Here is a 24,010-nt window from a genome sequence, read left to right as displayed (position 1 = left end):
CACAAGCACATGCAAATTAGATCTGTTCTCACATTCCCAGTGCAAGTGCTTCCACAACACAAGACACACAGCCTCCACAGCGTTAGCCTGATTGTCTGACATTGATTTCTGTTGCACCGCCATCATGTTTACAAACCAAATACCCCCCCCCTTCAATCTAGCAGCCCCTACTTCTCACACCCACTCTCTGCCTCTGTGATTATCACAGCTTCAACATTGCATCAAACCATCTGTTTCATCCTGCTTTCCAACCCTGAAAACCGTTTGAGTCAATACTGTACATGCACAGCATTGGTGTGTGTGTGTGCGTGTTGGGGTGCGTGAGCTGAAGAATAGCGATAGGGACAGGGCGCAGTCCAGCTGAGTGGATTAGCTCTGTATTAAGGAGGTGTCAGGAAGATAAATGAGCCGTGTATTTCTGCTTGGCCAAAGCCCTTGGGCACCTTTGGCCAAATGGCTCTGTCTGCACTGCAGGATGCCTGTCAGTCACAGCTACACCTTTCATTTCTAGTGAAGAGTTGTTTGCTTACAAGGTCAGAAACCCTGTTTGTGTCAGTGTTTTAGTTTCTTAAGATGCTCCAGCACAGTGTGAGAGTCAGACGAGAAAAAAAAAAAAAAAAAGCACAGTGCCACCTCCACAAGCTTACGGTGTTATTACTGCAGTACGTGACAATGATAAATCCCAATACAATAACGCATAAACCAAATGGATCTTAAGTCCTTTTCTTCTAACATGTACACTTCATTCTCGCCCCTACTGCTGCCACCAAACTGAGCCAATAAAAACTGAGCCACCTCTTTATGTACACTGTATCACTGAAACAACCCACGTCCCTGTTTAACAAGGATGATTTAGCTTCCTCACATCTCTCTCTCTCTCCTCCTTCACTTTCATGACAAACCCATCCAAGATCCGCTGCATTGCTGCAGACATCCAAACACTGCAATCCCCACCACAGAGAAAGAGAGACAGAGGGAGACCGAGGGATGTACGAGAGAAAAAGAGAAGCAGGATTGTAACAGTGTTTGTCTCTTACTGAGGCCTTTCATTGAAGATAATGGATCGGGGGAGAGGGGGCATGCACAAGGGAGTGGTTGTGAGTGTGGAGGAAGGAAAGCCAGTCTGCAGAGTGCACGATGGCTGCAGATGTGGGAGAATCTGAAGCGTGCAGCAGGAGGAGAGCAGGAGATTCTCCATTCACAATGTAAATCCCTTCACTTAATCCTTTCGTTCCTTATTTAGACAAAATCAGCGGCAAACATGCAGGCGTGCACACACGGACACACACCAGGAGACACAGCTGAATGACGCGGTGATCGCTGGTGGGAAATCATTTGTCACACAAGTTATGTGCACTCAACTCGACCGTGATGCGCGCGTGTGTGTGTGTGTGTGTAGCTGACACATTCAACATTCCCACACAAAGCAAAGAGGTGTACCCACCCTGACCCCCATGAAGCGGTCTCTGAGTACAATCCAAGACAGCAGGAAGACAAAGGCCTTGTTACAACAGAAGAGTGCTGACACGTCTGTTGTGTTGATCTTCCTGAGGGCCTGCAGGTACAGGTAGTTGGTGAGGATCCACAGCAGACCAAACGGAGCTACTTTGGTGAAAAACACCTTGGGAGTCAGCCCGTCGTCCCCGAAAAACCTACAGCACTCCCTGTGCAGAAACACAATGCAGAGCAGAGCATGCTGAAAACGAGGTACAGTCATAGATGAGAGTTGGTAAATATTATTTTAGCCTAGGTCTTTAATCAGTATTTATGAACGTAAACAACTCTGTCACATGATACCACAGAGACTAGAGAGTCTGTGAGTGTGTAAAGTAATTCCCACTTTACGAGTCACATCTAAGGGAACTCTGTATTACAGTGCACGTGGGACCAACACTTAGCAAATACAGTATTTACAGTAACAATCAGATCTGCCACAAGGTATTAAAATTGAACTGTTTAATTATTTCCTCACCTGTCTTAATGAAACCTCAGATATGTTGGATGATGGTTCACTTAAGAGTGAACTTGATGCAACAGCGTTTGGATGACTTATGAGGATCATAGTCAGCTCAGTCTTCATGGAAGTAAAGCTGAAGCCTTGGTAACTATTTAAAAGCTTTAACTTCCCACGAGATTCTGTAGGTTTCACACATTTGAAATGGATGAAAATGCTGCTACTGCTGACAGTCCCGCTGTACGTAAGAGGTGAACCAAACCATACCAGTAGGTATCAGGATCAAAACACTTGACTGTGCTCCTCCGCAGCATTTTATGTTTCAGAAATATGTACTCGGCCCCTGAACTGCACGGCTCTGCCTTCCCCAGAGTGATAATATAAGCTTACTGCATTTTCGAGACATTTCCACCGCTGCTGTTTACTGTGCTTTTTGAGTTACACACTTTACCCCTGAATCATCTGGCCCCGTGGAAACGATGAAGCAGCAATAACCGAGGAGCGGCAGGCAGCACATTTACCACTATGTTGAGCTGGATACTGAGGAGCAGCATTGTTATGAATCATCTCCAGAGAGCTGAGTCTGCACTAAAAAACACACTACTCACGCCCTCCTTTTACGCAACACAAACTCAGTGACAATCACATTAAAGTTTCTCATCATCTTTTCATTACAGACTCCGGAAAAACACCACTTTCAAACCAGAACCGATAACGATTTGTGATGTGTTTGTGCTTCTGCTGTTGCACTTGTCAGACCTGTGAATCTGCATTGACTGAGCTCTGCGTCACTGCTGAGGAAGGTGTTACGGAAGCAGCTCATGAAATCAAAACTTACACCTTAAAGTCACAGGATGTCAAAGCAAGGTGTTCGAGTCGATATTGTCTGGGTATGGTTCGGAGAAATCAGAATCAATAGAAACCAGGCAGTAGAAATGATGACAAGGAATTTATTTACAAAAAAAAAGGATCTGGCGTCTGTTTTAAAGGTCAAAAATCAAATTCAACGCTTAACTTAAGTTTTGTCCTTTGTTAGAATCTACATTAAATATGATGTTTTTTCCTAATAAATACAATTTGTGTTACTGCTGCTTTTCAGGAATTAAGAATCACCCTCCTTGTTTTCCTCCTGTTGCATCCTAATATCATTCATATGTATTAAACATGAACAGTTCAACTTGACCCCTAATAGATAAGCCGAATGTGCAGATTTAAAGGAATTTATATTTCTGTCTCTTCTACCTACAATCAGCTGAAGGCCGGAGAAGTGATGTGCGGATACTGTGTAATAAAGAGCATCTGCCGATTACTGTGAAAGTCGGCTCCACTCGTATCTGAGAGGAGACAACCCAGCTATTACCAATGTCAGGTCTCCTCCTCTAAGATCTTTATTTGAAAAGACACCACAGCTATTACAGCTGTCAACTCTTGGCGTTGGTTTCTCGACGCAGTCTTGAGATTCACCGGCAGGTGCGATCTGAAGAACCGTAAAGGAACGAGAGCGTTTTTGATATTCGGAGCACAACAGCTTCAGCTCCGGCCGAGCAGAGGGAGCCCCAGATCGTTGTGTAAGACCTCGAAAAGGAAGAATTACACCAGAGGTGCATTGGAAATACAGAGTTGATCCCCCTGACTCACCCACCCACCCACCACACCTAACAGCACCCCTCCACTCTTTGCACTGAAGTAGCACAGGAGGCAGCAGAGATAAGAGTTTCCTATAAAGACAATGATTAATGGACTGTTTCAACCGTGAAAAAGCACTTCTAACACACTGAACTCTAAAGTCTTTCTGTTTGCTGCAGCAGCATAACTAATGGGTCGCCAGGTGCTTTTCTGTGTGGAGTCTGCATGTTCCTCCCCCCATGTCTGTGTGGGTTTTCTCCAGGTGCTTCCTCCTACAGTCTGAAGACATGCAGTTAAGTTATCTCGAGACTCTAAATTGCACATAGGTGTAAATGTTTGTCTGTGTCTATATGTCATCCCTGTGAGAGACTGGTCGAGGGTGTACCCTGTCTCTCGCCCAATGGCAGCCGGGATAGGCTCCACCACCTCCTGAGACCCTTAACATGAAAAGCAGGTTAGGATAACACACGGATGGATAGATGGATAAATAAGTGGTGGGCCGAAAATGAAATATGAACTGAGGGAGTGACTGCGCATAATTCTCAGCAAACATAGAGGGTAAACAACTCCAGCTCCTTCAGTGAGATTAGCAACACATCTAATTTATATGAGAACACTGCTGATCTAATTGTAAGCACGAGGTGTGTTAGAAAATGTAGCTTCATCAATCATCAATTTTTTGTGCTTAATGCTGCTCTGAAGAAACTGACTCCTTCATCATGCCTCTCCTCAACTGATTTATTTTATCTAACCCAGCTCATAAATTTGTGACCCCTGTGTCAGAGCGATTTACGCCTTTCTTTCGCTTTTAGAGACATGACGAGGCAAATCTGGCTAACAAATGAGTACAGAACATGTCTTTGTACATTAAAATGTTAAATTAAAACTATTTTTTCTGGGTCTTGTCATGTTTATAACGGCATAGAGCCGCGACATGTATATTTTCTCTAGGCTCTTTAATAGTCTTCACTGAGTGTGTCTGAGGATTGAAGCTGGGAGCTTTAACTATTTGTTATCAGTAGTGAAAACAACTTTCCACAAGATGATTTCTAATTGCTGTATTGCATTCTAGTCGACTGAGGCTACTGCTATTCTGAAAATTGTTTTTCTTTCTATAATTTGAAATTGTGTGATTGGATTCTGTGCGTCGTCTGTGAGAACAGAAAGACAACAAAGCTCTTTGATTGTAGCTGACTGTTTTTGTAATACTGTTTTGACTTTACATTATGGCACGCGTGTTTGTGCTTTAGCCATAAGAATAAGAAACAAACAGCCTTCTTTTCTTCTTCTTTTAAACCATATCAATAATATGGACTTGCTGTCATATTGTTCTGTTGCAGTGAGACCTTTCTCACCTGAATCTCTGTTTGGGTGTTTGCCTCTCTGGACTCTTGCACAGGTGGCCAACGTAGTAGAGGGGGAAGAAGAGACAGTTCCAGGTGGTGGCGAACCACGTGAGGGTGAAGGGGGCATCAAACTGCTTAAAGGTCAGTTTGGCCAGCTGGGTGGAGCCTGCCCAGGACGAGCATACGCACATCACCATGGCGACTCCCCACAGGGCTTTCTGCACTTGCACAATTGTGACTCTGATGCAGCAGTGGAGTCTTCGTCTGTTGGAGCCAGACTCTGCTCCTCCCACAGCGCCAGCCGACTGTGCGTCTGTGGTGCCCACCACATTCTCCCTGGTGCGGTCTTCTCCTGTAGATCAACATATACACGTTAGTGCAAATCCTTCAGAAAGCCACATGAAACCATTCTGATTCATGCACATTTGAATAAATTCAATCAATAATATACTGTATTACTTCTCTTTTTACTTGCATTCCTGTAAGATATATTGTTTTGTTTAGGAAATATAGGTCAACTTTATATAAACTACAGCGCACAGGAGAGGAAATCTGAGAAGTTTCTCTGAGCTCCGTCTTTGAGAGAAGTCCAGCACGGACCTGGCTCAGCATCTGGCAGCTTCATTTGGACGCAAAGCTGATCCTTCCATGGTGTGAAGAAGCTTCATCAGGAATAGTCTTTGTGGAAGGAGAACAGCCAAGAAACCACGTTTTGCATTTTTAGTTGTCCTAATGTAAAAACTGAGAAGTGAATATATTTGTTTGTCATGACATGGCTAAAAAAACGAAGCCAGCGGTGGACTAAGACTTTGCACACAACTGTATGTACACTGTTTAAATTCACTGATTATCATTTTGAGTAAATTTAGGCAGCTCATCCAGTTTTTATCTGTGTAACTGACTTCAGGTCTCGGTTTTTCTAGATAAAAATAGCAGCTTTTTCAGTTTAATTGAACTTGAAGAAAATCAATCAGACATCTGAGTTGAAAATGTGGTGATCCAGTGTGACAGATGGCAGCCGACAGGGGACAAAAGAGGGCAGATCTGATATCCAATCCAAGACGACCTCTTTTCCACCTCGTAGGTTACGTGCGTGCATGTGCGTGTGTGTGCCTGAACGCACAAAGGCACACATGCCGACACTTCGGTTTCTATTGCTCCTGTCAAAACCCGACAGCGTCCATACTTCTTCACTAATGTGGGAATAGAAGCAAGTGTTGACCTGTTGTTGTTTTCAGTCCCACTCACACCCACGAAGCTGATTCACTGTTCAAGGTCATTTTGTTCCTTCGAGTCTTTTCACTTACGTAGGGATATACCACAATATATCTATTGTCGCCTATAAAAAACAACAACAGCAAACACTGTTATAGGTTTATAATCAGATGTAAAAGTAAAAACGTTGATAAGCTCATTTGCAACGTTCAGGATGATCTTTCCATATACATGGAAATTTATTCTGCAGATAATAATAGCTACATTATTCATACATGAGATTCAGACAGGTTATCAGGCGCTATCTCTTTGTACTGATGATGCTTGAACCCATATTGGCTAAGGTTGTTAGTGAAAAAGTAGAAAAACCCTAATAAATCTTTTTAGTCTTTGAGGCACACAGACCACTTCTCCACAGAGAAGAAAACTTTGCAATAAGAAAACAACAACCTCGCATCTGCTCCGTTTCATAACAGCTGTACAACATGCACCATGCATCTTCTGTAGCCGCCTGCTTTCCAACAAGTTTCAAATGAGGAATCTCCCTAACGGTCTTTCCAGAGGTAACAGTGTGCTGCAGGGAAACGTTTGCTGATTCATCTGCACTGTACACAGCTGACTGGAATATAGATCGCACCTCAAAAAGCTGAGACCACAATAAATAGAACTTAAGTTGTAGTCACGCTTATCATTGCACAGCATCCACAAGACATCAAATATTATTTTATTTGTCCTGTGTCACCTACTGTACCAGTAGTAGGTACGTGACCGTGTTATTGTGTGACATATGCAGTCGAATGGCACCTGTTATCTAATATAATCAGTCTGCTGCATATTTTACAGAAGGGCTGTTTAAGAGGGCATCCAGCACACCCAGTGAGGTGACTCATTCTTCCTGGGATAACTGCTGCTGACCTTGACAGGTGGTCTCATATCATTTCACACATTAACTTCCCTGGTGAAGTGGCATTGTCTCTGATGCCAATGTCCCGGCTTCCCCGGGTTCTCTACTGAAATGCACAACAAAAAAAATGTATTTACTGCAAATAAACGTAGAAACTGTGATGCAATTAAGATGTAATTGCACTGTACTACACATGCGCCAAGCTGGTAGCTGGCAGCAAACGAAAACATGATTCAAGATCATTGTCTTTTATTGCACTGAAATGATGAGTCAGCAAACACCAAAAAAAGACACAGACACGTGGATGTCTAACTAAGTCTGGGGCACAGGGTTGAGAATTAAGTTTCTCTATTCTGAGCTCGGGGCCTCTTTGTCTCATTGTGAAGGTCATTGTTTGTATATGCTGCCCAGTTTTTGTCCTTCCTGGGCCGCCGTCCCACATCCCGTGGCCCTGGCCGCTGCTCCTTACTGCAGCACAGTTTAATCTTCCAACTGCAGTGATGGGCCAAGTCAATCAGCCCCCAGTGAGGCGCTGGGACCCAGCGATAGCCACCGATGATATTTCCATCACAGGCTGCACTCTCACACTGTGAGCATAATACTATATATAAAATAGAAGTAAATGTTGAATATAAAAGATTCTGTGTCTGAATTAAACACAGTAAATAATTAATTAATGTTGCTATGATTAAATACCCAGACTATTATTCACTGAATACGCTTTTTTTCACAGAAAGCCCGATAGTTACTGCTGATACTGTACTGTATCAACCTTAACAGCTAGTGATGAACAATAGGGTCCACTGAACTCCTCAGTGTGTGAGAGAGCTGGGTCAGTAGAGAGGGAAAGCCTCTTCCGCATGTAACATTTGAAGACATAATTACCCTGACTGAAAGACTCGCTGCCTGTAGCTGCTAAATAATTAACCAAAAGCCTGTTCCTAATCAAATGTCAACTGCTCAAGTCACCCCTTGACATCAAGATGGCTGCAGTAGAGCGAACAGGCTGAAGTACAATCTTTGGCCTCATTGCATGTGCTTTATATCTAATCATCCATCACAGCATACCGTGCATACTAAAACTCATTTAGAATGAATCCAGTGATTTATTCTAACATAATGGATTTTATCAAGCACTGGTCTCAAAAACTGAGAAAGTGTTAAAAGATGTCCCCATGATATCCACATCACTTATATTAGACCAGACTGGTTTATGACAGTGGGTCTTTTCTGTGTGAAAATCTTTAGATGAATGCTTCCTTTTACTACTGAAGGCACAGTACATCCATCTTTATCTCAAGTGATCATCCAACTGCCTCTCATACACTGAGCACCTCATAGGCTGTGTATTCAATTTTAGCTCCTCTCCCAGTATGGGACAACGTTGAAGTGCTCCGACTGCAGATTAATTTAGCAATCAGTTATCTGGTTTTCCAGCTTTTCTTTCATTTCACTCCATGCTCTCGTGCTCTCCCAACAGTCAAATTCCCACTCCTGCTCTCCTCCCTCCCCCTGCAGTCTCTGCAGTGCAGATCTCTCCTGCTGATAACTGCAAACCCCAAACGTGCCAGCAGAGCCCTGCCTGACTGCCTGCTCTCACACTTCACAGAACCTGCCCACTGACAGGCCGCTGTGCCCCAGTGTAGCTCCCTGAACAGGCCACCACCCACGCCTTGTACCTCTCTCTGTGCCATCCTGCCTCTCACAGAACAGGAACAAAGATCCTCACAGGCGGCAGGGGGGTGACAGCATCATGCTTGTAGGGTTTGCCAAGGTGCCCATGCAACTGTTGGGACGGCTTCACCGGGACCTGAACTAACTGGGAGACGCTGAGGTGAGAGAGAGGTTTGTCTGTTTGGTGAGTGTACCGCAGCGCTCCACCTCACTGATTCAAGAGGGTAAACAGATCAATCACCAATACACACTCCAGAGGAACTCGTCCTCTTGTCTTACTGTCTTCTGCTGGTGATGAATATGAATTGACTGATGCAACTTACTCATTCTGTGAGGCTCATTAACATTATAATGTGAGTTCCCTTACTGAATATAAAACACTTAAATCCATACCATTCACCTTATTATCAATAGCTGTCACTTGCATTATAGTCTATTAAAGGATTGTGTGGATTAAGACATCTCAGTTTTCACTATCTGCATGTCTAGATTTAACAATAGGTGATAAAAGAGGCAATAATTGATTTTTGTATTGTCTTTGCATTTCGTAGGAGAAAAACACAGAAACCAATGCAGAGTCTTTGTTCATGTTTAAATATATTTTTGGCTGTCACACAGCATCAATCATTAAATCAATATTTGGATAAAAATAAATCCTTCCATCTGACGCCGACTTATTTGGTTTGTCACTTCTGACATGTAAGTCACTGGTGGATTCTTTAAAAGATGTTTGTTGTATTGGTTTTAAATGCTGAGACGACGTCTAGGAATTCGCTATAGCTATAAACTACAGGAGCCACGAGACAGAAGGATGGTAGTTCAGTCACGGCAGACAGACAGGCAGCACACAAACAGACAGCTGTCACGATCTTTGTAATGCCGGGGCCTGACAGGCAGGAGGAGCTGGCGATGCTTGGCTGTGACAGCTTGGTCAGGCCATGCCGTCAGTCAGAGGCCTTTCAACACACCAGAGCGGGCTCATCTGACATAGCTGTCCCGCTCAATAACACAACACAGAGACAGGCAGAAAACACACCCTGCCGCTTCAACCAGCTCATAGGCGGCGGGACGACATGGGCTGAAGGTTGAGGACCCAGACAAGGGCAGGACAACTGTCACTGATCCTGCTCTCCTTAATTCCCGGTTTCTCCTTCAGCCTCGAAGGACAACGGAGCAAGTTCCGCACCGAACAGCAAACTGTTTGTCACTGCCCCGACCTGCCCAGCTGCTCCAACAGATGCCCATGACACAGGTCAACAGTGCAGCCCTCTGACACCTCATCGCACAGTGACATTACAAAACACTGCGAGCAGGTACACGGAGCGTGTGTGTGTGTGTGTGTGTGTGTGTGTGTGTGCACTCTGTGCTACAGCAAAGTAATAGCAATTATTCACATTTGGCACAGGTCGTGAAGCTTCACTCCCCCCTCTATTGCAGTCCCCTTCGCAGCAGTGAATATAACGTGATGGACCTGCAGTTAGACAAACTGGCAAGAGTCCCAGCACTTTCCGCGACAAATCAATATTTAAAAGATTGGCCACAGCGCTCCTGTTGGAGTAATGGATAGGCAACCACCGCAGGTGTACACTCTGAGTGTCGACCCAAACACTGTATTTTCTCCCTCCCTGCGCCCCCGAGGCCGCTCTATCAGGCTTCCCTACACCTCAACTATGGCTATTTTCAGAACCTGCTTAATGTTTTCATCACATTACTGCTGGGAGTGACACAAACAGTTTCAGAAGTGATTCGTTTTTTTTTAATGGTATTAAAAGAAGAAGGCAGTTTAAATGGAGTCAACTGCAAACTCAGACAGATGAGAGGCGACAAAGCGCACAGCACGTATTTTTGCTGACGCTATTTGCAAACTAGTCACAGTTCAACTGCTGTAGGGATAGTAGGAATATTATGTTGTTTCAGCTTAGTAATAATTAGTCTTCTAGGCACACCACAACTCTACCATCTGGTCTACTGGCTGCATTAGACATTCGGAGAGGATAGGCAGCCTTCCTGCACCCTGAAGAAAGCTTTTGGATCAACTCTCTCAATTTAGGATTATAGCTTAGAGCTTCCCTTTACACATTTTTCGCAGAGGATTTTGCTGAAATATGAAGCACTACTACACTGTTACAAAGGTATTTTCTTATATAAGAAACAAGGGAGATATGCTGCTCTGAGTCATGGCAGCAAACCTCAAATTAACTAATACAATGAATCAATTTAGTGCCAGAACATCAATCCATCTATTCAATAAAAGCTCGTTTGCTGCAGTGTAAACTGATAGCTTTCTTTGAACGGGTGCTCTGCGTTTGATGAAGCTGAGAAAAAACTTCTTAATAAAATAAAAGCCCTGTCATTGTGTATTCATTGCACACTTATCAAGAGAGAAAGGTCTGTTTCACTTGCTTTTAAAATGAATTTAGACTGTGGAAGATGCACCCGTTTTACTCCTCTGACTACCTTCAAAGTCAACTCCAATTAGGGTCAAAGGATAAAAGTAAGACCTAATGTTTTAATGGAGCCTGAATTAAAAATTAAAGTCATCACTGCTTCTGGTGGTTTTCTATTAGCAGGGTAAAACATAAACAGTGCATATGTTTGACCTTTGTTTCAGCAGATGCAGCGTTATCGCCATACTGGACTTATTTACATACAAATAGACAAATGTAAAAGAGTATAAGACGGAAGATGCTGCACGTCATCTTATTTTTATGTTTAAGGTTTTGGTGTCCTCGAATTGTCAAAATGATTAATGCCTTAACGCTGTGATTTCACTACTTTTTAGATCATTTATTCAGATGAATAAATTAATCTTTACTGACAAATCTTGTTGGATGCACACATTTCATGAAGATGAAGCTGATACTCATGCACTGTGCACAAACAGTGGATAGATCCAGGCCAAAGTAACCAGCTTTACATCCATCACTGCAAGCAAGATGTACACAAAGCAATTAGTCCCATAATGACTGTGAAAAGTCTTTCAATCCTCAAAGTATCACAAGACAATTAACTGCTGGACAATAAAATCGTCATCTTTCATAAAGGTTGTTCAGTGGTTATAGTTCTGCACAAAGGTTCGTGTGCCTGTAACGGTGATGCACCGTATGTGCACTGACTCACTTTTACAAGATGCCTGTTTTGTTTTAAAGCACGTAATGAAATTACGGAGATTAAAAGGACTTTTGTGAGCTGACAACACATGACAAGCGAAGCACTGTACCAAAGAGAAAGCGATAATTGTCACAAAGGGGGCTGCTGGTTTTGGTGAGGCTGCCACAAGAACACACAGAAGAAGCGTTGGCCCTGTGGCTATCGGACAAAACAAAATCAAGCGACATTAAACGATCACAGATTCTGGGATGTCGCTGCCTGGTGATAGATTGTTGCGTCACTAGCCTCGAGATGACAACTGTACCACTTTGATTTGCGTTTTTTTTTTCCATCTTAGGAAAAGTAGAATTTTACATTCAAACGTGAAAACCTAATCCTAACCCTTGATAACTGGACACAAAAAAAGATGAAGAGAAAAACAGAAGGTCCGCTGGAGATCTAAAACTAAACAAAAAAAAATTAATAAATAAAAGAAAATACAGTTGGGAGCAGGTTGTTAGTGAGGAGAACAGAGGTTTTGGAGCTGGTGTTACATAAGCAACAGAGTCTCTGAAAAGCTGTGTGTTGATCCGCTGTGGCCCCCTGTGATTCCCTCCTCCTTCAAAGCAGCTGCAGAAATGGGGGAGTCGAGCGCTCACGCCATAAACTCCACAGCTTTGACTCCCTTTTTACGATTCACAGCCCTGTATCAACCCCTAACACACACACACACACACACACACACACACACACATTTACAACACTGTTTCTTCTGCATATAGGAGCTCGTCAAATTACCCACCGTCTCGGTTATTCTGGGGAATTATTTCGAGCTGCCATTCGCACTAATAGGTGCATTAGCACTAATAATACACTAAAGGTGACTCAACATACTGCAGGTTTAAACAGCTCCAGTTAATATGACAGATTACTGCAGGGTCCATACAGAACTTCATGGAAACGGCTCATTCTTATTCTAGCAGCTGGTCTAGTCATAAATTATGAATGCAGATTTCTCATATTAAAACACCAGGCTGTTGGGAGCTCACAGGAAACTGGCATGGGCTGAGTTAAGCTTCACTGACAAGTCTTAGTTAAGCTCTTTAGCTGGAGTTTTGACTGACGAACTACTAAACAGAGAGCGGGAAGTAAACGATTTGGTACATTTCTGTAACGTTTGTATCAAATCTAACTTGAAATAAAGTGAAACCAGCAGCACAGACAGCGTTTGCTCTGTGATTATGTCGGTCACTAAGAACAAGGGGTTGATTAAAACATGCATAACAGTGCTCCTCAGCACAAGCATGAAGCAAAGGAGAGGAGAGGAGGAGGTTTCCTGCACAGTAAGGAAGGGGTGTGACACACACACACACACACACACACACACACATCATCAGGTCGGGTGAGACTGATGCATCAACACACCACACATGCAAGGAGTCAGAGAGAAGTTGTCCTTTTAATGCTGTTAGCAGGACATGTCCCTTCTCCTGCAGATAAAAGAGCGACTCTGCAAAGCAGAAAAGAGCCATCCTGAATCTCCCAGAGGCAGACTGTACAACCCACAGGGTGACAGAGGGACAGTAACGTGTTTAATGATATTTTTTTAACTGTGATGGGTGGAGAGTGCTGAGGGGGAATCCCTGCTGCAATAACAACTTAAGACCCTCCCGGAGGACCAGGGAAATTAGCAGCGATCATGAGGCCGGCGTGAGTCGTGCTGCTTCCAAAATAAATAAATAAATAAATAAAAATCAATGCAGTAACACAGTCATTTAAAGAACACAGGTCTATAGCCGACTCCACTTGGTGTCACATCACACAGATCGTAAACATGATGCGATCACACACACACACACACACACACACACACACACACACACAGGACGCTGTCCGATGTCAAATTGCACGTTGTTGCATCACAGATTGAACAATAAGTTGCACGCTTCACTGATTCCCTGCAGGCTTCATCCCGCTCGCACGGAGATTTGCTGAAGTTGACGCTCGTCTCAAACAGCGGCCGGGGTCCGGTCCTCAGATCGGCAGATACGCGGCTACATCCCCCCACCCCCAGCCCATCCCCCCCCCCCCCCCACCCCCCCCCCCCCCCCACCCCTAGAGAAATATTTCAGCTGAAATCCTGTCTCCAGTGGATTTACAGAAGAGATGCTGCTAAATATAGCGCAGAGTATCCTGTCATTATAATAAACACAGCAGCTGCAGGTTAGAGACGGGGATCAACTCCCCCCTACCTTCCACCTTGGTGAGGGTGAGCACCGGACTGTTGCAGGCGGACAGAGGGGCGACCCGTGCGGAGTGCTTCTTCATGATGATGAGCTCGGATGGGCTGAGCTCTGAACCGCTTCGACTACATCCCTGAAGCTGATTTGGTGCAAACACCAGACCTCTTGATGGGACCCTTGATGCTTCTAGAGCCGGACTCCTGCTCTCTGTCCCCTCGGATCCATCCAACTCCCTGTTGATGGGTTTTTCTTTTTTCTAACCTCCTCCCCCCCCTCCCACCCCCACCTTCTTCCTCCACTTGCCTTCCCTCCCCAAATCTGCTGAATCCAGTGCGTCCTGGTTGGTCTCTCCTCACGTACAGTTTGGCAACTGCTGCAATTCGACTACGCCACACAGCCCATCAGTCTCCCTCCACCCTCACATCCACTCCAGCTGGAGGCGACTGATGAGAGAGAAATGAGTCTTTGTGTTATGTGGGGACCGCATTAAAGCTCAGTGATGGTCCCCACACCCCTGCTGTGTAGCACAGCCTTTAAATAGTAGTTTTTAAGAGGACTTTAATGAGAGTTTCAGCTATATGTGAAATGTTTTAAGTCAATTCGTTTAGTGTTGGGTTTGATATTATAAAATAATTACAGGCTACAACCAGTGAACTCTCTGTTTTATCAAGACATTTCTCCCTTTTTTGATTTTTGTCTATTTTCTGTCGATGGAACAAGATAATATGCACAAAATATCTTTAAATGTATTCATAGGGAACATGAATAATCTAATCAACATCTATTCTATTTTCTATTTTTTTGTCTTGCTACATGGAGATCTGACTTTAATGAAGACAATATAAGAAGGTAAAAACGGAAAGAGAGTCTATGTAGAGATAAAATCATTTGTAATCCTTCAGAGTCATATCACAGTGAGCTATTATTAAATATCAACCTAATAACAGAATTCTCAACAATTTGCACAATCAGCCCTGGAAATGAAGACTGATTTATTTTGCTGTATACAGTAGTTGGACTCTGTGTTGAGGCTACTTGTCAGACCATTCAGTTGTTTTTCAGATCCAGTATCTGTGCCTTCCTTTTGCAAAATTAAATCTGCACATCCATCGAGCATCCATCCATTATCCTAACTGCTTTCCCTGTTCAGGGTCACAGGGTTGCTGGAGCCAATCCCAGCTTCTGTTTGGCGACAGGTGGGGTGCACCCTGGACAAGTCGTGTTGAACTTTATGGAAATATTTTATGTAACGTAGCTTGAGGTCAAGGACGTCTGTGACAATAAAACTGTCTTGGCAGCCCGTGTCCACGTTGACAGAATCTTATAATGATGATACAATATTTGAATTGATTTTATACCTAAGCTGTGCATTGTGTGGAATTGAGCCCCTGTATAATAATAAATCTGAAGCAGCAAAACAACCAACAAAAGTAAATTGGTTTCGAAGCTGATGATTCAAAGTGCAGAGCTGGTCAACTGAAATAGGACCTTTCCTGTGTATTGTTATCATGTCATTCCTGAGGGAACTGGTGTTTTACTCCCAAGAGGCCACTGTACACAAACACATAATGCATCAGACGCTGTCAGTGATACAAATAGAATCAAATAGAAGAGATCAGCATTGATCTAAACATGCATCTGCTGTCCCTGTGACCCCGTTTTAACGTCCTTAAAGACGTACTTATGCGTGTCTGCAGTGGCTCTGCATGTGTGTATTTGTAAAAGCCAGTGAGTGCAAGCATGCTTTAAGGAAACTGCACTGAATTATTCACTGCTTGGAGTCTACCTCACACTCATGCAAGAATCCCCTGCCCTGTCTAACTAGGACAGGGAGCTCTAAAAACTCTGCCCAGACCCATTCTGATGTCCCTCAGCAAATCCACTGGATCTTTCCTATTTTCCATTGCTATTCACTCCTCCTGATGCTGTGCAAAGATTCACAGTGAATGAAGTGAGAGTGCAGTACAGGATGTTTGACACATACACATTTTAAACATGTCATCTATGAATTTTGTTGTTGTGTGAAAGATTCCATGTCATGTTTGTGTGTGTGTGTGTGCTCTGCAGCTGCGAGCTGTCTTTGGTAACTCTCACTGTCAATTTTCAGAAGCTTAGCATGGTACGAACATGAAGATTCAGTCAGAGCACACGCTCTTATTGATAGAAAAGACAAGGAGGCGGAAATAGGTGAGATCATTAAAAGATCCCAGTCAGTGACTCATAGACTTTTATCTGCAAACACGGAGGAGGATCAAACCAGCCCGTCCACCGAGACGCCACACGACAAGTGTCTCTCTCCAACACAGCCTCGTATGCTGTGTATGAATAGGGAGAAGCGTGCGCGAGCAATTAAGACGCATAAAAAGCCGAATCTTTTGAGGTTTCTGCATCAGCACAGTAGAAGAAGAAGTAGATCTGAGGTGATTATTCCTGCTTGTTCAGTGGAATGTTCTCGTGTGCTCCAAAGAGGTTTATGTTTATTCATGCTGAATAATGAGGAAAGCTACAGTAGCCATTTCCCAGGTCAAACCGTTTGTAACTGCATCAACTAGCTCTGCCGTAATGTTCCTGTTTACGGCTGAATCAACCAAATGTGGAAAAACGCTGCATGAAAAGCTTTTTTTTTGGAGACAAAATAAATGCACACCATAAAAGACATTAAGGGGTATGGCGTTCTGAACAACAGTGCTGTTGTGAACCTAAAGGGGAAACCGAGGCAGCTCTAAGAGTAAGAGATCTGACTATATAATCTCTGCAGTTAGCAAAAGAGCAAACAAGAAATTAGTGAGAAACTGAGCCAACACAATCATCACAGAACGCAAGAAGCAGAATAAAGTGCTTAGATATGGAAAAACAGAAATGGAGGATGTGTTTTGAGTGCTCCACAATTATTCAAATCTGAACCACCCCCAAACTAGAGCATTAAAGACAAGTTGATTCGTATAAAGAGACAGTGCAGACATATGGTACTAGCAACTATGCAAGGCTGCAATTTCGCACAGCTATGCTTTTCAATGCAGACAGCGCCAATATGATGATGTTTAATAGGTATAATTTCCAACATGTTCAACATATTACTCAACATTTTTTAGCACCAAACACTAGCAGGTATCTGACCATAAGCTAAGGACTGAATGCTTGAATTGATGATGGACATAGACAGAAACTAAAGGGATCATTATTTTGTTGATTATTCATAAAAGTGCTTCAGCTGCAAATCAGGAAGATTGATAATGGAAGGTGATTGGCTCGGTGTGCTAAAAGGTGTGTGAGAGAGTAAATAATTGCTTTTCGTCTCATCTATACAAACCAATACTGCCAATGGGAGCAAACGTGCTCAGCTCAATTTGTAAAGCGGGGATTTGGTTGAGGCAGTCGTGTGAGTGTAGTTGTGTCTTTGCCAAGACCTTAATCATTGTGTTATTGACATTTCCTGTCCAATCGCACAGCTAAGCTTGATTTAAGACAAATCCATTTATTGTACAACATCAATAACAACTATTTAATGTGAGCTTTATAGAACCTAAACTGTGGAAGCTCAGACCCAAATGTCAACATGTTGAAAGCGGCTAATTTTCTGTGTGTAATGTTTCTGTGAGCTCCACACAGCAAATGTTCGACTAATTCACTTACTATTTGTGTTCGAAACCAGTATAAACTAATATACTATTAATATTAATCACAATACTCTGACCTTTCCATAACTATGAACTTCAGTCTTTGGTCCTTCCTTCCTTGTGGCAACATCAGGTTAATGTTTGGGTATTTACAACTATTATATGAATTACCATTAAATCTTCTATGCATACTCACATCCCCTTCAGCCTTATATAATAATACTTAAAGTTTTCACTCTAATTATTCATTCTAATTTAAATATGTTAATTCTTGCAAAATGAATGTGCTTCACACCTGTTCAATTTATGTGAGCAGGGTATATACAGTACTATATCTTCACTTCTCTTTCACCTTGCTAAGGTTAGTACGTATCTCAATGGCCCTTTAAATTCATTAATTATTAAGTTACTTTCTGCAAAATCTTCACCATTTAATTAAAAATGATCAGAAATCATTTTGCTGTATAAGCAAAGCTGATCAGGGCATGTACACACAAAATGAAATACATCAATTCATTTTAATATTATGATGAATATTGATGCTGTAGTGATGATTATTTAATATGTAATTTCGGCAGTGCTGTTTCATTGTTTGCTTCCCCCAGGAAAAAAAAGTTGGTTATCTTCTCAGAACTATCTCTGCCTCCACTGCTCCTCTCCAGGTCGCGCCTGCTCCTGCTTAGCATGGGAAACAGGCAGAGGAGCTGGTAAACATGAGAGCAGTACAAAACCCAGGAGTCTGTCTCGCCGCCCTAACGACTCCTGGGGAGTCCTAAATAACAACTTGTTTCAAGTACCAGGAAGGTCAAGTCAAATTAACTTTCCCTCTCCCTGGGCCCTTTACCTCTTCAGCGCAGACAGAGTTCATCTGTGGAGACAAGTGACTGTCAAGGTACTGCAACCAACAGCAGTTTATTGGATTAATGGCCTCAGCACGTTGCAGACCTACATGGTGGCCCACACCTGCATTGCTTTTTTTACATACACTTGTAACTTTGCACTCAAACTGCCATCACCATGATGCTTCAAGTGTGAATAGATACACATAGAGACACAGATACAGACACAGATAACAGCTATTGCAAAATTAAATTCTGTCTGTGGGTTTATTAATTGGATTACAGATTACTAGATTACATGGTATGTACACTTTTCTGCAAATGCAGCCATACACAAACACAAATAAAGAGTCTGACTGGGCACTTGTTTAGGAGAAGAGTACACAGGTCAGAGATCCTACGACCTCTTCCCACTCAAACACAGCGAGGGAGACAGAAACAGCAAGACTGGTTGCCACTTTTAAATGAAGTAACGTGGTGCTAGCACTTAATTACAACCACAGGTAATAAAGTCTAGTAGAATCTATTAAATGCTGTCAGGTTGTAACATCTTGTGATAGCCCTTATAATCACACTTCACCCTGCCGGTCCGCGCTTAATCAGGAAGAGTGCGTCTCCATTAAATTTACATCTCACTAGAGGAATCGGACTCTGACAGCACATTTCTCATTTCCAATCAAGGTTGTTTTGGAGCTATAACATGGACAAGCTTTATTTTGTGTTATTAGTTGGTCTGCATGGATCCTGTCCAGTGCTTTGCACGGCCGAATCTGAGACAAGGATGATTCTGAGCAGCACCTCGTGCAAGATGGCTAAAAAAAATTTAACTTAACACCTTGTCAGGTAAATTGGACACAGGTTGTGAACCTTATGTGTGGGAAATGTCCCAGGAACACATCTTAGACACTGGAATAAAGTCTTTGCTCAGTATCAGTGCTATTCCAGCTGCCGCTTCAGAGTGTCATGTCTTCTTTAAGCACTTCCGATGCAAACACATTTTTCATTATTTTATTCTCCAGTGTAACCACATTTCCCTTTCAGACTCATCCTGCTGGTTTAGGAATCAGCCTACTCGACACAACACTGTCTGACTAAAATCTTTCTGCTTGATTCCCAGTTGCCCGTCTGAAGGGAAATGGGCCTGCTCAAGATAACCTAAGACGTCCAGTGAATGGCACTGGCTCCCTCTGTTGTGAAGCTAAAGCACGACAAGTGGGTAATGTAGCCTGAACAGAATTGAATTTGCACGTCTGGTCTTCAACTTGTAATTTATTTTACAAGTAATACATTTGAACTTTTTAATGCATTTTTAACATGCAGCTCCATCTGTGGTTCAAAAACAGAAAAAGACTTCCAGGTGTTTGTTTGTTTGTTTTTTTCTCCTGAAACTAAACTGCACTTATCTCACTGTGCTTAACATTATTCAAATTGTTCTCGGTTGCTGTAATTACGGGGCAGGGTTTCCAAAAGCTTCTCTCTCTGCCACCTGCATTTATTTTCAGAGCCTCCAAAGTGCGGGCATGAAGTTCAAACGTATTAAGTTATGTAATGTTTCTATATATATTATATATATATATATATATATATATATAGAGAGAGAGAGAGAGAGAGAGGGAGAGAGAGAGAGAGCAATGTTTGAACTTTGTGTGTGTGTGTGTGTGTGTGTGTGTGTGTGTGTGTGTGTGTGTGTGTTTGTGTGTGTGTGTGTGTGTTTGTGTGTGAAGTTCAAAGGTTGCTTTGTTTTGTCATTGCTGTATGGAAATACAGGTCAATCCTACATGTAAATGTCTTCAACTGACATAGATGGAAACTATATCCTGACACTGTAGAGTTGTAATGGTGCCTGCAGGGGGCACTGTAACCACACGGACTCACTGATGAAAATTTGATACAAAGGCACTTTGTCTGAGTGTGGATGAAAAATGACCAAGAACTCAAACTGCTGCTCAGCAGCGGAGCAAAAAATTGGGACAACAGTAATGAAAGGTAGTGACCCACATAGAGAAATCACAGAACAGACACAAGTATGACCCGCGCACCACACTTACATAAAAAGGACATGCACGTTTACAAGCACAAGGGCGTGCAGAACAATCCCAGATGAACACACTATTCCATGCACACACACACACACACACACACACACACACACACACACACACACACACACACGGAGGTGAAAAATACTAACAGCATCCACAGAGCTCTGTCACACTGCGAGGCACTCCCTCCCATTTGTGATCTGCCATTTTCTTTTCAAGATACATTCTTCATAGTGAGGTGACAAAAAAAAAGCACTCACAGCACTAAAAAATAAATAATAACACCAAAATAACATGAAAAATCATTTAGGGAACATATTAAAAATGCTTCTAGAAAGACGTTTGCACTGGATTTACAGCATAAGTAATAACTTATTCAATTGTGAAGAAATTTCCATCAAATGTTACGGAAAGTTTAGTGAAATTTGCATTTTTGGGAGATTATTTTCAGCTATCTCTGGGAGATATTTACAATGACAAAAATTCAATCTCTTCTTACTGTATCTGAACATAAGACATCAGTGAATCCAGTGATTGGGTTAATTAAAGATTCAGTACATTTCCGGAGGTGCTAACATGATAAAAGGGCAAGATTCTTTCATAATAGGGATTTAAGTGCGGAGAAAGATTTAAGCACAGGGAAAAATTTAAGTGCAGGGAAAGATTTAAGTGCAGGGAAAGATTTAAGAGCAGGGAAAGATTTGGAAGAGTTCTGTTTTTAGCAAGCTTTTGAAAATTGAGAGTGAGTCGCTATAATTTCTTCCCATGAGAAGAAAAATGGAAAATTGTCTCCTCTGCCCCCTCTCTCTAGTTTGGATGAAGTGCTAAAAAGTCAGTATGTTACTGCTAAGTAAAAAGGTTAGGAAACAGGACAGGAGTTTATGTTGCTAAAGGATGCTTCAACACGTCTAGCCGCACAGGGGATCCGGCCTTTAACCCTCAGTTTGGAGACACCCTCACTAACTGCCAGGTCAACCCTACAGATCTTCATTATAGTGGCTAAACAACAAATAGAAAAGACCTGAGCTCAGACTCCTGCTGCACATACCGAAAACAGAGAACCTGTTGCTACCTTTCATTTACTCCCTACAGCCAACAACTGTTTCCCCACCACTGAAATGGGACTTACATGACAGATACAACTTATCTCTATCTTTGTTATGGTGCCATGGAGACTGCCAACAGAACTGTGACCGTCCTGTGCACAAATGAGACCAGTAAATAACAGTGAAACTGTCCACCTGAGACTGCACACTTCAATTCTGCAGAAATCTGGCAATATGAATTATAATGCATGAACATTGAGTCTGGCAGATGGACAAAAATTAGGCATAAACACGGTGCGTTTCATGGTAAATAATTTAAAGGCTGGTAATAGGTTCTGTTTAACACAGCTGGCAGCTGCAACAGCAACACTAGGGACAAGTCATGAGGAATAGTATTTATTGATTGTCAAATGGAAAGAAGAGGCTTTCCTGACCTGTAAAATCACATTAACATCAAGCTTCAGACGTGCTAGTTTTTGTGTTTGAAGTGTTTGAACTGGGTGTAAAGTTCAGCCAGGTCGCTTTAGGCACCGCTCAACATGGTGTTTGATCACTAGTGGACCTACAGGATCTTTCCCTCCACTACAGCAGCAGGTGTTTGGAGGGCCAGGTGTGGTGTATGTGCTGTCAGTAGTGCAAAATTCCCACTCTTTCTCTTTCTCATCTCCACCTCTCAGTCCAACCTGAAACAGTGAGAGCACCCAGGCAAATAGCGAGCAGTCAGTGTTGGACAAAAATAGAATTTGATGCCCTTGCATTCCCAAAGCCATAAATGCACAGCTTTATCTGCTTGTTATGGGGTTCAGGGAAGAGTCATTTTCTTTACCAGCTGGTAATAGAATTAACATGAACGAGGCCATTTATCATTCCAATGAGATCAGTTCTTATTGGAGAAAAGTTTTCTTCATTATTCTGTTACAGTGGTGTAAACAACATGGATGACAAACCACGCTCCACTCTCCACAGTAATTACCTCGAATTCACACTGAGGAAAAGACAACGCCTGTGTTTCAAACCATTTGGTCAGGAACTAAAATGAACATTTAAAGAAATGGACACGAAGAAATTCGTATTTAGAGTAGACAGTAGAATGAACTCAATAACCTGATATTATCTATGTAATTGCCTTATTAATAGCACTAATATTTAAACTAGCATATTCTCATTGTGACATTGCTTCGACGGCAACAAAACACCTTCAAAGCTGCATATTTTGGGCATCCACTGGAGGCAAAAACGCAGCAATCAAAGCTTTTAAACGCTTGATACAATTTTCAGTCATAAACAGATCTGTCAGACGGCCCTTACAGCGGGGGAATGATTGTGCATAGTAAGTACTTGGGCAAATGGAGGACTGCGCTTTGGCTTGATTTGAATAAGCATCGTGATTAAGTGGTTGTTCTGTGCATGTAGTGGGCTGAGGGATGTGGACCAGTCAGCTCCCCCGAGGGGGAGAGGAGGTTCAAGCCTTCCTGGCTCCTTCTGCACTCCTCCATTGACTGTCGTCTCTCATCCATGTCCACAGCTCCCTTAATTGACTGATTTCCTGACCCACGTTGAATACTTCGTACACTCGGGGTTGGGGGGTTATAATAATGACTTACAGTGACATGCATGGGGAAAACTCGCTCCCTCGGCTATCACAGCTCACACCGACTGACTACAGCACCATCACAGACCTCTTGATTTAATACTTGAATTAAATCCTCATATTAAGCGGTGCAAAAGTGTTTCTCACAGGAAATATTCTGGGTCTGGGGTTTCAAAATAGAATATTTTGAATGTCTTTGAATGTTTTTAAAATCTAAAACTGCCAGAATTGTTGCACTTATGTGCATGTAGGATGAAAAGAAGTTAATAATAATAATTATAATAATAAACAATTTATTATTTAGGTATTATTTATTTAGTATTTATTATTCTTTAAGATTGGAACTAGTGACATGTATCAGCTTGTTTTAGTCCATTTTTCTGTCTACCCTAATTAAATGTCAGTCTGAACAGCGCACATAAACAAAAGACAACTTTCCAAAAGGATTCAATTTGGACTTCTTGCAGCGTTCAGTGAGGATTAATCCCCTTTGAACAATTTCAGACAAAAAGGGAGCAGCTGTCAAACACTGACCAATGATAATGCTTCTCATGCAGAGACACTGATTAACAGTAGAGAGGCAGCTTGAGGCTCTGGAAATAGATTCACCCATTTGGTTTTCTTTGTTGATGTTCCTCATCCTCTATCTCTGACAGATCTGCTCAGACTTTTTTTTTTTTACATCTCTCGGGAAGCAACTTGATCTTCCACGTGCTGAGTAGTGTGTGAGTTGTGTGTAGATCATCAGGAAACACGCCACCTAACAAAAGGAAGTGTTCAACATTTGTGTGTAATATTGTTTTGCTGTTACTCTCCTTTTTCG

General features: G+C 42.5%; 1 protein-coding gene across 2 annotated transcripts in view; it reads right to left on the bottom strand.

Moving 5' to 3' along the window:
- slc35f3b (solute carrier family 35 member F3b) overlaps nt 1-24,010 on the bottom strand; it is a 33,723-nt gene that overhangs the window by 1,352 nt on the left and 8,361 nt on the right. Inside the window, exons 1-3 of one of the 2 annotated variants that reach the window (XM_026356015.1) lie at nt 14,062-14,201; nt 4,936-5,278; nt 1,445-1,664 (exon numbers count right to left, since the gene is read on the bottom strand). In XM_026356015.1, coding sequence (XP_026211800.1) covers nt 1,445-1,664; nt 4,936-5,278; nt 14,062-14,137 — 639 coding nt within the window. In that variant the 5' untranslated portion in view covers nt 14,138-14,201. Of the gene's footprint in view, nt 1-1,444; nt 1,665-4,935; nt 5,279-14,061; nt 14,202-24,010 lie in introns of those variants that run through there. The other variant, XM_026356016.1, reaches the window with a different exon arrangement.

This window comes from Anabas testudineus, chromosome 15, assembly GCF_900324465.2.
Source record: "Anabas testudineus chromosome 15, fAnaTes1.2, whole genome shotgun sequence".
In the NCBI taxonomy this organism is placed as follows: Eukaryota; Metazoa; Chordata; class Actinopteri; order Anabantiformes; family Anabantidae; genus Anabas; species Anabas testudineus.
The sequence above is the reverse complement of the archived record's forward strand: the minus strand, read 5'-3'. Positions and strand labels throughout refer to the sequence as shown.